The sequence below is a fragment of the Jaculus jaculus genome, chromosome 14 (assembly GCF_020740685.1).
Source record: "Jaculus jaculus isolate mJacJac1 chromosome 14, mJacJac1.mat.Y.cur, whole genome shotgun sequence".
Classification (NCBI taxonomy): Eukaryota; Metazoa; Chordata; class Mammalia; order Rodentia; family Dipodidae; genus Jaculus; species Jaculus jaculus.
In genome coordinates, this window is record NC_059115.1 from 65,935,901 (window position 1) to 65,951,813 (window position 15,913).

Below are 15,913 nucleotides of genomic sequence, written 5' to 3' on the forward strand. Positions count from 1 at the left end.
TTTCATTGTCAAGACTGACCCTCAGACCTTTCTGGTCTTCTCTAATTCTCCCTACACATCATCTGACCTTTAAGATCTTTAGGATTTGCCTGCCCACCTTGGCCTGGCTGGATTCCTCTGCCAGGGCTTCCAAAGCTTTCCAGCATCCCCAGGAGCTGATGCCAGCTCTGCCTAACGACCTCTGTCCTGCTGCAGCCCACACTCTGGCATGACACCAAGGCATGTGGGGCCCTATCTTCCCTGCGTGTGGGTGAGTTACACAGACACTACACAGATGCCAGGAAGGCCCCCGGCAGACTCCCAGGGCCCTGTGATAGCCAAGACCAAAATGAGAGCCAGTTCCCAGGCTCCATTTCTCAGGTCCCTGAGAGCTCACTCATTCCATCCTCCAAACCTGATTGCCAGTACTCCCTGTCTACTCAGGCTACTGGGCTTGGCACCTAACCACTGCCTCCCTGGAAACTTATATTAAGTTGCAAGTACACAGTTACCAATTAAACAAATGTAATATCTGATAAGGGCTGTTTCCTCTATGCACAGACCAAAGAGTGAATTTGGGAGCTGGGTGCCATTGGCAATGAATAGGAAGATGCTTATTATAACCACTTATGCACTGACTCAAAAAGAACTTATGAAAGAAATGGGACTTCAAGCGTCATTTGAATATGGCATTCCTATCTCTCCTAGAATATTAACCCTAGTTCACCACCCTCCAAATAACCCAGAAAGACTGACAGGAATTCAGATAAATTTTGAGCCACAAAGGGTAGTGTCATTCTTGCTTTCTCTGGGCTGCTGCTTTCATTGCTTCTGTAATCCCAGTGGCCTGCCCTGGCCAATTTCAGAGACAGCAGATATGCTGAGAGAAATGTGGGTGCTAGGCAGAGCCTTTTCTAACCCACTGGAGGCCTCTCTTCTCAGCAAGAACATCCACAGTAAAGAATAGAGAAACATAAGCCAAAGTTATCATCTTAGAACCCTTACCCCACAGTCAGCAAATTTGTCCACTTCCACTAATAGGCAGAGAACAATATGTAAAATGTCATTTGTGTGTTAGCCACTCAGTGAAACTGAAGGGAGAACTTGGTGTGTGGCCAGGGAGCCCTGTTGTTCTCATGGAATGCCAAAGGCAATGTGCTGAGGATATGAATGGGTGAGAGCATGACCCCTCACCAGATCCCAGATCCCAGATCCCATGAGGGGACAAAGCACTAGCTATGGGCTCCTCTTGTCTCTTCTCTAGCCTCTGCCACAGTTTTGGGGGAAAAAAAAATCATGGTATTTTCTTTAAGAGGTCTCAGATACTAAGAGACTATGACAAGCAAGTTGGCAAAGTGGTGGCAATACTAATAGTGGTAGTATTAATCCCAGTTTATAGACACAGAAACCAATACACAGGCTTAGTACAGGACTGGTAAGTAATTAGATGACCCAGAAAACACTATCATAGCATCACCACCCTGTGTAGCTATGAGAGCCAAATTCGGACCGGGGTGAAGTAGGTTAGTGCGTATTTATAGAATGAAGGTCAGGTGACTGAGGAGGAAAGCAAGGTTTCCAGGAAAGATACTTGGTGGAAGTCTCAGATATGCTCTCCTGGAATTGGTAACACATTCAATCACACCATACTTTTAGCCTGTTGCTACAAAAGACTAGGATTCAGGTGACATCAGCCACATTCAAGGAAAGGCTGAACAAATGATGCTTGGGAACCTAGCACCTTCCTTAACCACATCAGCTTCCATATCTTCTCACTCCTTGTTCACTCCTGTTTCTCTTACACTATACGGTCTCTATGACATCTAGAGAACAGGAAAGTTTTTGGCTCAGGAATGAAGAAAAAGCCAAGATGAAGAGACAATGGACCTGTATAGCTACAGAATTATCCACTTCAGCTCCCTGGATGGTGAAAAGGCTTGATGTTCAGAAACCTCACAGTAAGAGCTAAGTTCCCTAAACTGTCAGAAGGGAGACATGGGGCCATCTCCCTGCTAGCCTTGTTTTTTTTTTTTTTTTTTTTTTTTTTTCATTTCTTTTTCTATCTAACAGTTTCCACTGCCCTCCAAGATTTCTAGACTGGCTTATTGAAGAGAAGACCAAACCAGCCCTTCCTCACATGGTAGCCCATTCTAGGTGAGAGGCAGTTCTGATCTACAGACATTCTGGCTCTATAACTTTGGCAAGTTACTTAATCCTTTTTGGGTTTTATTTCTCTGTACCAAGTGGTAGTAATAATATCTTCCTTATAAAATGATCATGAGGATTAAGTGAAATTACATAGAAAAATCTCAGAGGTTGGTACTATAGAGTAAGTGTTTTTATATTCCTTACTTTCCTTTCGCTACCATGAACTGGTGAGATCTGATTATCTCAAAGGACACTTCCAGCTCATGTCAATGTCTGACTCGTATGTGTGCAGATTACATTGTTGAAACACTTGATAGGACTCTGTCATTAGCATCTTTCTGGGTTGGATTTGGTCCACGAGCCTTTCCAATAGTTCCATACCACTTATTCTACGAGGAAAAAGTAGGCATTCTTTATCAATGCAGACTATAGTCAAGGACAGACACCACAGATGGGTAAGAACTGCACAGTTCTCGGTGCAGCTTGGTTGAGAGGTTGGTTCCCTCTAAGGCAAAGGCATGTGGTTCATGACATCTGGTAACATGCTGCTGTGACAGTCTATTCTACTCCAATGTGCTTGCTGAGATTCCTCTCAAATCTTCTCAGCTGATCCTGCCAGTGGAGTCCCAGTGGTCCCTCCTGGGGCAGTGAGAGGCAGAGGGCCTAGTCCCACCCTCTACCTGGGATGAAGGAGTGCCCCACTTACCACCCATGGCTTGTCACAGAAGTTGTAAATGGATTCCAGTGAGTTGATGCTGGGGAGCCCTGCATACTGCATGCCAATAATTAGGTGGCGGAAGTCCTCATTCTCTGCCATGCCAAATGCATGCTGTCGGATGAGCACAAAGTCTGGTCTGAAGGACCTGGTAAGAATACATTTCCATTAATCAGAAACTCCCATTATCCAGTTTCCCATTTCCAAAGCCCAAGTCAGAGAAGACATGTGATTGACCTCCTAGTTCACATTTTATTATTATTATGCCCTTCTGGGCTAGGAAATAAGTAATATAGCATTTTCTAAAGGATATTTGAGGAATAAATTTCTGAACTTTTCTCACTCCTTTGGGCTAAGCATTCCTTTTTCTCTACTATACAAATTCTTCCAGGAGAGCAAAAACACTTTCAGACCCTTAAGTTAAAGGGATAGTTCCTGTCCTCATAAGGCAATGCAAAAGCCTAACGCTCCTTGTGATTCCACAGTTGGTATCCAAAGCTGGCCCTACAAGACTCTAAAGACAATGTATAACGTTGCCTTCACCACAATGCTGCCAAGTCTCTGATTTTAATGTACTGCTCAACTCCTTAAAGCTGCTTCTTAAAATAGGTAATGCCCTCATCAGGCTCCCAGGAGAGCAAGGGGCCAAGGCTGGCTGAGAACTGATGCCAAACTTCCCAATGTTGTTCTTCCAAAGCGGACGCTAGGGAGGGTGCAAATATTTTTCGCAGAACTGAGGTTGAGCAATGGCTGCAGGAAGCACTGAGAGTACAGAATGTTCCCGTGCATGGGAAAGCTTCCCTCGTTTCACCTCTAGCCAGCAAAGCTCCAAGCCACAGCTGCTCCATAGGACAGGGCTCCTGTCTTCATGTCCAAGCTTCGGAAACCTTCCTGGAGAAGTGATTTGTGGCAGCCTTGTTACCGCAGTTCTACAGCCCAGCAATTTGACACCGTATACAGTGACGTACCTAGTCCTCTGCCCAGGCACCCATCCAACCTCTACCTACAAATCCAGTCCAATCCAGGTTCAGAGAGCCACTCTGCGGGTTGAAGGAGCTCTCCTCAGTTGTTTAGGGACTTATTATATTATTATTATTATTATTATTATTATAAGTCAGCATGACTTCTGCTTGGGGTGCCCTGATCTTCTTGTTCCAAATTCTGGGACCTATTGCTAGGCCAGGCCTTTTAAGTCACAACTCAGATTCAGTTGGACACTGAAGCCTCCAGCTGTATGCCTGAGATCAGACTCTAAGCTTATGCTCTAGGTGTAGGAATAGACTATAAACTCGTTACCATCCCTGAGTCTTACTTTGGCACCTAAAAGGGCCTGTCCTATTTCTGCCAGATCCCCTCTGGAGTCCTGCTACCTGCCCCTACAAGTGCATCTCTGCGGCACATCCTACCTACAAATGGAGAAGCCTCTTTATCTTGGTGCAGTACCTCTCAGTTCACTTCCCACCTGAATGGGCATGTGTTTTTCTTATGTTCTATTCCAAAATGGACAAGCTCACATTTCCTGTTATTAGACCCCATTCACCCTTAGTCTGGCCTTTCCTGTCACTGACTAGATCCTGTTGCCCACTGGAAGGCTAAGGGTCAAGGTACTAAAGACTGAGGTGAGGAAGAAGATAAGTTAGGAACAAGATTGCTTTCTGAAAGCCTGAAGCCACATTAAGCTCTTGGGAAGAATGACACTGTGGAAACCATTTCCCACCATCTGGAATTCTCCTTACTTTCCTGAAAGAATTGTGTGTATATCAATATCCCATCTACAAGGAACTCAGCGCACCATCTGACATGGAAGTGCTCAATCGCTGTTCATCTTCCACCTACAATGCCTATTCCAATACTAGGTTTTCCTGGCATTGGAAAGTCAAAGAACACACATAAGGACAAGGTTCTGCTACATACTCAGTGAATGAATCTAAGCAAATCAACCTAAAACGGAAGGTTGAACCAGATTAGACATTTTCAAATTTTTAAAGAAAACAATGGAACCTGATTTTCCAGGGAGATAAAAGCACAAACACATGCTGACTTGAGGGCTGGGCAGAAGTCCTAGTAGGAATTCAGTTACCTGTAAATGAGCCCTGAGTCCTTGAACTCAATGTTGCTTTCGCTACCACAGAGCTAGGCCTACCTTCTCTACCATTTCTATGCGGCACATACCATTAAGTTCCGCACACTATACATAGGGCTGCTGTCTCACACCAACCCTGGCTTTGAAACCTCCTCTTCAATTCAGAGGTGAACATAGTGACAGTGACCATGAGAACAGAAAGGCCCTTACCGAACAACCTTTGTGCCATTTCGGAGCACCTGCATGTCCACAGCATAGGTTCCATCTGCATGGGCCACCAGGTTGAGCTCAGAAAATTCTGCCTGGAAAACAACAGTAAAGCAGTAAGTCTCAATTCCTGACTGCCGAGCCTCAATTTGGGAACAGCAACAGCAGTATCCCCACCATCAAACATCTATTTTCACATGCCTTGAATTTCAGCTAGTATTCATAGAAACCCTATGAGGAAAAACTATGCCTCAGTACATTTAAGTGACTTTTGGGGGGGGGGGCAAAGAAAACCTATCATTGACAGAGATGGGGTAAAACTTGGGTCTTCAGACTCCCAGATAAGAATCCTTTGTGCTGCCTCTCTTTAGAGTGAGGATGTAAACTAGCACAAACACCTCTTTTCTCAGTTCCAACATAAAAGCACTCAGTTCTCGTTTAGATAGTAACTAAGCTTCAGTTCTACTATGCCCTCACCTGCTGAACAGCATGTCTGTCAAGTTACTTCTTCTGTCTAGGTTCCAGTTTCCTCTATCTATAATATGGGAATAGCCTTTTATCAATCCTGCATATCTGACAAGTTGTTTTAAGGGTGGAATGTAATAATGGATAGGAAAATACATTGTAAATCATAACATACTACATAAAGAATGAGCAAAAGCTTCTGTTATTACACAAAAAATACACATGCTATTTAAATAGGACCTAATTTTTATTATTATTGAGCCAGGGGCAAAGAAAAGTTAAAAAAAATGGACCTTTTGGACTTCATTGTATTAAAACAAGGAATGTTCTTTTCTAAGTTCCTCTGAAGTGTAGCCTCAGGGTCATGGAAGGGATCATAGGAGCAGTACACTTGTTCAGAAAGCCTGTGCCACCAACAATATGGAGGTGTGTCTTAGGAAGACATTTGTCTAAGGCTTCCTTAGCTTGGGAACTTTGTACCACAACAGGGCCCCTGAGAACTGCGAAAGGTAAGGAAATGAAAAGATGTAGCCTTCAAAACCATGCTTCCAAAGAGAAAATGCCTGGAAAAGGTGGGTGGAAGGACAGGCAGAGCCCAAAAGCCAGCAAGGGGCCCTGGGCAGAACTGGATGGCTCACTGTGGGATGCAGAGGGAACGGTGGTGATGCAAGTACAGTAGAGCTTCAGGCTGGTTACCTGTTCCACTTTGATATCATAATCTCCAAGGACTTTTTTGCCCCGAAAGCACTTGGCCCTGGAGAAAGGGGAGGAAAAAGCCCACACAAATTAGTTTTGTGCAAGTGTTTGAACTCAGACATTTATTCTCCCAAAGAAGAGGACTACAACAGACTGAACCCCAGGAAAGATAAGAGACATGGGTTCGGACAATTTGTGACTGAATCACCATAAAATCTCAAAGCACTTCCTCTTCTTTAGCCTCAATTTATCTACCTGTTTTCTATACGTGAATTTTTACTTTTAAAGAAATTTCTATTAGTGCTTTACCTCTTCATACCCTTACAAGGAGAGAAAATGACTTTGGAAATCTACTACAGCTCAATATAAAACTTATCATATATATACTTCTGAGCAGTCAAGAAACAGAGTTAAGCTGAGTTACACAGCACACAGCCAGGGCCCTGGAGGGAGCTCACCTGAACGCGCTGGCAGCATCACAGCTCCTTGCATATGTAGACCATGTTCTTATGTTTGCATTCATTCTTCTCTGCCTCTAACCTACCCTCCCCTGCGTAAGATTCGCTTCTTTGCCCCTTTAGGATGGTTCTTCATTTGTAAAAATCATCTAGCCACCAGTATCCATCAGCTAAGTCTGGCTTGCTTTTTAGTCTTGAAATTTTCAACCAGCATATTTCACTGGAGGTTTTCTGGTAGTCTTTTCTCAAAATGAAGGAATAAATCGTTATTGTATTAGGTATCATGTTCTACCAACTATAGGCTCTTTGCTTTGGAGGACCTTTCATTTAACCCTCATAACAACTTATGAGACAGGGAGATAGGTCTTTATTTTCAAAACAAGAAATTCAAGATTCTGAGGAGGAAAATGATATAGCCGAGGTCATTCAGCAAATTGGCGACAGAGCCTGCATTCACACCCCAACCTGTAGGACTCTGAGTGCCATGCCCTCCACGCTACACAGCACTGTCTCCCTCTGCTGACCTGCTCTTTATATCCTCTGTCACACTAGGAAAACTGACTTGCCACATGTGCTGCACTGATTTTTTTTTTTCCAAAATTTTTTCTTCTTCCACTCAAAAGAGGCTTAATGATGTTATGAGCACTAGTCCCACTACAAATACTTCCTTCCCTGGTTCCTGTCAACTTACTCAGGATGAAGCCAGGCTATTTCCTTTGCTCTATGGATTCTGGAACAGCCCGTTCTAGGAAGTTGTCATTTGTCCTATCCAAGTCCCTGGCCACCCTGAAATTGCTCCTCTGAGGCACTGGGCCATCCTGGAGCTGGATCACTGAAGTCCATCCCCCCACCTCTGCCCTAATTCCTCACTAAGCTTCACATCAGCTTGCTTCCAAGGACTCTGATCAACATTCACAGCTCAGCAAGCCCCTTGGGCAGGGGGCCTGTAGCATATGCCATTCCTTTGTCTACTGTTCTGTCTATGCAGGACCCTGCTACTGCTCTGTAGACACTGGCTCTGCAAATCACTGTTCTTGATTATAGAAAGGAGTAAGTGATCCACGAGATGGCTTCTCTCCTTAGTTGGATGTCAAGGCTATCAGAAATGCTTTCTCGATGCTGCCTTCTATCTCCCTGTCTCAAAAGAGCTTTTCAGTAAGAGAAGTGTCAGAGACATTAACTATGACCTCTCATTCTGTATGAAGTTTGGCATTTTTAAAATACATTCTTTGATATATTTGTTTCGCACAAACCCTGAGAAGGAGAGGGAGAGCAAGTGAGAATGAGAAAGAGGGAATAAGTGCTATTCATTTCATGGCTGGGGAAATTGAAACCCGGAACGGTTAATGATATGTCCATATCACAGAGAACATCTTACCAGTTGAACCTAGAACTAAGACCTGATGTCTAAGTGCTCACATGCTGCCAAGTGTTCTAACCCATTCGTTTATTTTACAGGTTTTGAACACTGATACTGAGGTATATTTATAGATCTTGGCTAGGTTTGTCTGCCACTTCCTGCACCTGCCCATTGACCAAGTTGGCTAATGAAGCTGTTTTCATGCCTTCCCTCCACCCCCACCTCTTCAGCTATCCTAATGCCTTTTCCTTAAGGTAATTTGTGCTGGTGGAAATCTTAGTTTGTGTTTCCTGGCCGAGGGTCACTGACCTCTCTTGGCTGAGCCACAATACCATGGCAAAGGAGCCAAGATGGCAGCAGATGGGGCATACGGCCCTCTTCTGGAGAATAAAAACAACTGGCCCTTGAACATTTTGATTCACTTTCATGAAAATTTTCATGAGAAAAATTCCGTAACTTGCTAGCAAGTGACAGAAGTACTCCATGACATGAAGAGAGCACTAGCAGGAGGCAGTGTGCTGGGATCCAGAGGATGGCCTCCGCAGCCTCGGTCTAGAGTGTGAACTCTAACTGTAGGCTTTCCTAGCTGTGTGACCTTAGGCAAGAGGCTTGCATTTTTTAAAGTGTATCATATGGTTAAAGTATTCAATTAATCTTCAAAAGTACGTAAAATAAAATTAAAAATAAAATGTTCACTTTTTCCATTAGTTTCTTATTATATATACTCCTTGTTATTGGTCACAAGCATATTCTTCAAGTGGGGGCTGGGATTTATAAAAGTAACTGTATGGACATATGCATGAAACACACAAATGGCATCATGTTACAAAAATATTTGTTTTAGAACTTTGGTTTTTTTTCATTCAAGAACTAGTCATAGGGCCGGAGGGATGGCTTAGTGGTTAAGTCTTGCCTGCAAAGCCAAAGGACCCATGTTCAATTCCCCAGGACCCACGTTAGCCAGATGCACAAGGGGGCTCACACGTCTGGAGTTTGTTTGTAGTGGCTAGAGGCCCTGGAATGCCCATTCTTCCTTTCTCTCTCAAATAAATAAATAATAAAAATAAAATTAATAAGATAAAATATGTTCACAGGATAAATAATTTATTGTAGAATTTCTGGTACAAGAAATAGACACACTTGAAGATTGTACAACATTATTGAACTGCTCTCTACCCAATGAAAAGATTATGACTTTAATCAATGTTTAAAAGTTTGAGATCTTACTTCACCTCCTCTAGTTTTCCTACTGGCCCTGTATAAGATGGTAACAAAGTAGGTTCTCCGTGCAGACTTTATGACTGCAATCTTATGAAATAAATCCAAATTTATCCTCTTGTGCTCAATTCTAAACAGAACCCAAGATGTACATCCTTGAAGCACTGACTAAAAATATCTATGGTGCCTGTGTTATTAATTTCCCTCTATTGTAACATTTTCTTAACAAGCCTAGCAGCTGAGGATCCACGTGAGTTTAATGGCTTGTAGCTTCCTTGATGTGCCAGGTAATGAACCATCTCCACTTATTGCTAGGATGATAAACTGCTAAAATAATAACCCTTGTTATTCAAGGAGTAAAATAACTTCCCACCCACTTCACAACTTAGAATGCTAAGAAACAGGATTTCAGAGAATTCTGTACTGTCACCATCTTAAAACTTGGTTCAGGTGAGGGAAGCCTTATTTAAGTACTCCCTCTTCTTATTTTTGTTTATTTGAGGTAGGGTCTCACTCTAGCCCAGGCTGACCTGGAATTAACTGGAACTCTTGGCAATCTTCCTGTCTCTGCTTCCATATTGGGATTAAAAGCAGCGTGCACCTCCACACTGGGCTTAAGTACTCCTTTTATGTGTGGACAATGGAGAAAGAGTTGTAGTAATAACAAAAACTGGGTGCTTAGGATCTGAACTCCAGGGAATTGAATTAAGGCCTACTACTAGCACTTCTCAGCTGTGTGACTTTGAGAAAGTAACTGTTTCTCTATGCTTTAATTTCTTCACACATAAAATAGGATTAAAGCCAGATGGCCAAGGTGCGAGGATGGCTTGAGCCCAGGAGTTTGAGGCCAGCCTAAGCAACATACTAAGAACTTTGTCTCAAAAACAAAATAAAATGGGTAAAAAAAATAGTAATAGTAGTAATAGTAGTAAAGACTTACCATGCATTAAACATTATTTTTTAAATTTAAATTTTTTTTAAGTCTTAAATGTATTTAACCTATTTAATATCTGACCTGCACGTTGTGAAGAGAATGAAATCAGATGACATGCAGATATTTTGGAAGCTCTGGAATGCTATGGGGATGTGAAGTTCTGTTAGAAAATGCAGCAAACACTGCATTGAAGTGTTATCTAATATAATATATATAATATTATGCTATTATTTTTATATTATATTATATATATTTATATATTATATAATATATATTTATATTATATTATATATATAATATTATGCTATTATTTTTCTTTCTCTGTGTGTTTGTATGTGTGAGTATGGGCATGTGTGTACCACAGCACAAATGTGAAAGCTAAAGGACAACCCCTAGTGGCGTCCTCACCTTCCAGCTTATTTGAGGAAGGGTCTCTTGCTCCCCACTGAATGTGAGGCTGGCTGGCCAATAAGCTTCTGGAATTCTCCTGTTTCTGCCTCCTATTTCACCATAGGTGGGCTAGGACTATAGCTGCTTGCTTCTGCTTCTGCTTCACACGGGTGCTGGGGATCTGAACTCTAGTCATCAAGTTTTAAACATCAAGCCATCTCCCCAGCCCCCAACAGTGCTGTCTTACCATTGTGATTTCCCCACCTTCAGAGTCTTTATCATCGGTACTGCCTACTCTTGTTAGGCCAATAGTCTCATCATACAATGTCATTTTTCAAAGTCACTTGTCTAAAAACCAGACACCCCCATACACTACCACCCTCAGGCCATCCCATATGTAAATCCTGGATTTTCCACAATATTTTAGGTTTAAAATATTCATTATGCCCTCTTGTTTATCTACATGTTCTAACCTTAGGCCTGTAATTATAGTCACTGTATCTATAAATTTCCAAATTCTTCATAGATCTGTGTACTTAGTCAATTCACAATCAGGACTCGCTTGTTGACTAGAAACATTAGGACTGATAGTTTAGTCAAGATTTGTATGGGAAACCAGAAAAGACCAACCACAGACCCTAGTAGATCCAGTGCGTTTCGGTAGGCCCAGCCACCTCTTGCCTTGCATGTACCAGTCAGAGTATCATCCATTTCCTCCATATGCTTCCCCACAAGAAACTTCACTTTCAATTTCCATCTATTGTGGAGCTAAAGGATTTAGAAACAGCCTAAAGTGTAAATCCTCCCTAGATGACTGGAATTTACATAAGGATCAAAGCTCAAGGTACAAGATGATTGCACTGATGGTGTATTTACAGGCTCCTGAAAGCATCTGGGAGACTTTCTTAGAGCTTTGTTAATAGTCAAGCTCCTTGTAACCTCCTGGCACTGGTGAAGACATTTATTTTTAACAAAGTGTTTAGTTTCTGACTCTCAATGACTCTAACTCAGGCCTCAGCTTTTTGACTAAGTATCTCAAGCCTTCAAAGAGTTAGAAAATAAACTAGAACTAAAAAAGGATTCCTATTCCCCCACTACACTGAAAGGCTAAAGCCAAGCCAGCTAGTAAACATGAATTTGTGAGCACCTGCTGCCACCCACTGGTGATATGTGTATTGCAATTTGAGATAATCACCCTATGAACCCATTTCCTCCAACTTGGAGTAGCCGGGAGACAGAAACAACTATAAAAGATTGTAGTGCAGGTTAGAAGCCATAGAAATACGAAAGAGGCACCATGGGAACCCAAAGGAAGGGAAAGTTCCTCTCACTGGTGAAGTCCAGGGAAGCTCCACAGAGACGGACCTGAGTCTTAAAGATTGAGTAGGAATTTACCACCTAGGAGAATACAGAATTGAAAAGTGAGGGCACAGGCCTGGAGGCTTGAAGGAGGCTCAGGCACTGCAGGAGTTCAACTTACTTTGCCTGAGCACTGAAGTGAGGCTCTCAAACATCAGGCTGAGTACGCAAGACTTAACGACTAGTCTCCAACAGATTAAAAAATATTTTATTAGAAAACAATTGTGTGTGTGTGTGTGTATGGTGTGTATACATGTAACTATGTCTGTGCATATGTGTGTGCATGTGAAGGCCAGAAGGTGATGTTGGTTATCTTCTTCAATTATTCTCTAACTTATTTATGAGACCTTTTTTTTTCCTCATTGAAACGAGAGCTCACTGGTTCAGCTTACTAGCCAGCAAGTCACAGGGACTCTCCAGGATCTGCCTCCCTAAAGTTAGCATTATAGGGACAGGATTCACGTCCTCATGCTTGTGCAATAAGCACTTTAATGACTGAGTCATCACCCTGCTCCTACTATGGAAATTAAAAAAAAACAAAACATTTCTTTTAAAAATATTTTATTTATTCATTTGAGGGAGGGGCAGATAGAGAATGGGCACGCCAGGACTTATAATCAAACGAACTACAGGTGCATATGTCATCTTGTGCGTCTGGGTTTACATTGATACTGGGGAATCGAACCTGAATCCTTTGGCTTTGCCTCCAGCTCACCTACTGTGGAAATTTGCTGTTTTTTGTTTTTTTTTTTTTTTAACCTATCACCTTTCACAGTTTTCCTGTTGGGGCTGGTTGGGGCTGTGGTTTGAATTTCTTTTTTCTTTTATTTCCTTTTCTTTTTTTCAGGCAGGCAGTTTGTCATGTAGCCTATGCTGGCCTTGAACTACTTACTGATCCAAACTACCATAGCCAGGTTTGATTTGAGTATTTCCCAAATGTCATATTTCCTGCCAATTTTTTAGTATTATATCTAACTGGCAAATAACTTCTTTTTTATTTTGGAAAAAAATGTACATAATGAAACCTTCCATTTACAATTCAGCATTAAGTACACTCATTATGTTGTACATTATATTGCACAGAATTTTTAATCATGCTGCAGAAACTATTCCTTTGTACCCTTCATTCTATCCTATCCAATCTACTTTCTGTCTCCATGAGTTTGCCTAGTCTAAGGTAATTTTTAAAAATAAACACCAGTCATGATCTCACTGAACAAAATTAATAATTTTTATTGACATATTTACTGAGTCCATATTCAAATTTTCCTAACTATCTCTAAAAATACTCCCAAAGATTTTTAAGCAGGGAGGTTATATTGTCAAATGTACCCAAGATCTGGGAAACCACTCTGCAAATGGAGGAGAGTGAAGGAATGAATCAGGGCTTGAGATCATTTGGGAGCCAATACTATAAGCAATGTCAGAATTTGCCATTTTATTGGTACTTGGCAAATCAATAATTATTGCATACTACTCATCTGCCAATTCAAGTAATCACTTAAGTGATTAGGCCTAGGAAATTGGAAACTAGCTGGGGCTTGATGGTGACATTACAAAAGATTTCGTGAGATGAGAGAAAGCGACATGAGACTCTACCGTAGATGTCCTGGAACAGAGATACAAGTGAGAACTGAAATAGCTAGGTAGAGCCCTACAGTGACAAAGTGACTAACTCAAATTTGGATTTGTTATCTAATTCATGGACTATACAAGTTTTTTCCAATATATGGAAATTTTTCTGTTTTGGATAATTGACTTAGGAGTAAGAACAGAGAATTGGAAGATATTAACACATATCTGGGTAAAGGCAATGTTCTGTGGTTAGTTTTTAATATCACTAATTTTGTGATTGACTTGCTAGATGAAATACTCTGCAGTGACAGCACTGCTTAGACAGAGCAAGCTACATGCTATCTTAGTCAACATTCACAAAAATGATCTAGAAGACAGTATATGGGGAAAATGCCAAGTTTGCAGATGGCATTCAGCCTTTCCAGGATTAAAATGCCAAGATGATTAGGAATAAACTGAACAAAGATGTGGATGTGGGCAGAAAAGTGGCAGAGGAATTTTAATGTGACTAAGTATAGGAAAACACGTCTTATCAGAGGGTTATGAAAAAGTGCTCAACTGCAACCTGGTGAAGCAACTTAAAGGGACAAAATTGTTTTTACTATCGACCTCATTTTGTACAACCTGGCACAGCTAATTTGTGCCATAGTATATCATATCCAGTAATAGATACAGCCCTATACTATGAATGTAGAAATTGTCCAGAGAAAAGTAGAACCCAATGAAATGGCTCTGATTTTAGGAAAATGAAACGATAAGTCTTCCATGGTTTATAAATATAAATATCCAAAGGTGACATGGATGTTGAGAAAAGAACACTGAGTGCCTATAGATGCATTACTCATCTCAGATAACCTAAACTAATTCTCATGGTATTTAAGACCTCTTATTGCAACATCACCTCAATGTTCTTGCTTTATGGGAAAATGAGGCTCAAATAAGTCAACTGACTTCCTTAAAAGTAGTAGCTAGTAAAGTCAAATTCTAGTTCTTTTGATTATCATGTTTAGAGGTTGAATACTTCTTTAGATGTGGGCTGTGTTCTACTATTTTTGTAGTCTCAATGCCTGTTCTCCTATTTGATATAATGTAGATGCTCAGGGAAATGTTTACAAGGTTACTGAATTGTACACAGCTAAACATCTAAGTGCGAGTATCAGAGAGAATAATCAGTCTCACGCTGACACAGTATTCTGATCTTATAGGCCATACCACTTAGTCCTTTTCTAGAGTTTATGAAATTCTTTCAAGTGATCTGAAGGAGGGCCTCAACAGTCTGATGTGGTGGCAGATGAGACCCCTTTAGAAAAACAGCAATCCAAAAGCTTTGAAAATAACTAATTTCTGAGTAAATACCCAGCTGTGCCTTCAGTTGGGAACAGCTAATCACTTTTTCTAAGCAGATTTTTCTGAAGACATCTATTTTGGGGAATAATTAAATGATGCAGTGTCACAAGATAACAAGATTATCAAATTCAGGGAAAAAAAAGAATTCTGTAACTCAGGAGAACAAATGATGGGAAGATTAGATGTATTTATCTGTAATTACAGTGGAGCTACAGAATAGAATGCTTGAGAGTCATAGGACAGATTCTCTTTCCATGACTAGCTTATAAAATTAAATAAGGCTGATTCAATATTGGAGCAAAGTGGATCAATTATAAAGTTTGCTTTGGGGAAAGATCAGGCAAATATAATTTTCAAAAGATATGGATGGATTTATATAAGATAACCAGGGCTTTTAGCATTGAGAAAGCTCCGGGTTTACCTCTGAAGGCTCCAGGTTTACCTCTGATGGAGCGTTCATATCCTACCAACAGTCATCTCCACTGCCTGCCACTGAAGCTACACATTTCCATCCTTGCCTCACAATGTAATAATACAAGGAAACATTCTCCATGATCTAACACCACCATTCTATTTGAAACTTAGGCCTGACTATTTCCTACAGTTCTGCTGCAGCATTTCCATGTGAATTAAAAAAAGGCAACCCTGTCTCTGGATGCTTGTAGGGGACACAATCCTCTAATGAAGTATTTGGCTTGTTAAGCAGAACAGGAAACTATATTCCAGCCCCTACTTGTCCTCCATCTACCATTCAGTTTCCCAGTTACTACCTTGGTGCCTCTGTCCTTTGCATATTTACCCCCTTATCATTCTTTAGGATTCAAAATTAGTTCTTCCTGTCTTGTGAAATCTTCCCTGTCTGCCCCTCATGCAAAAAAATTTTTTTTGAAAGCCTGGTCTGAAACCCCATCATTAAAGCAGACAACTAATTTTTCATATATGTATCCCCAACCCCCAGCTGTACCAGAAACCTCCTAAG

General features: G+C 41.2%; 1 protein-coding gene across 1 annotated transcript in view; it reads right to left on the minus strand.

Moving 5' to 3' along the window:
* The window catches only part of Syn2 (synapsin II), a 151,317-nt gene that overhangs the window by 42,912 nt on the left and 92,492 nt on the right, over nucleotides 1–15,913 (minus strand). Inside the window, exons 2-4 of the mRNA XM_004651595.2 lie at nucleotides 6,294–6,351; nucleotides 5,136–5,227; nucleotides 2,834–2,990 (exon numbers count right to left, since the gene is read on the minus strand). Of these exons, the coding sequence (XP_004651652.1) occupies nucleotides 2,834–2,990; nucleotides 5,136–5,227; nucleotides 6,294–6,351 (307 nt within the window). The remainder of the gene's footprint in view (nucleotides 1–2,833; nucleotides 2,991–5,135; nucleotides 5,228–6,293; nucleotides 6,352–15,913) is intronic.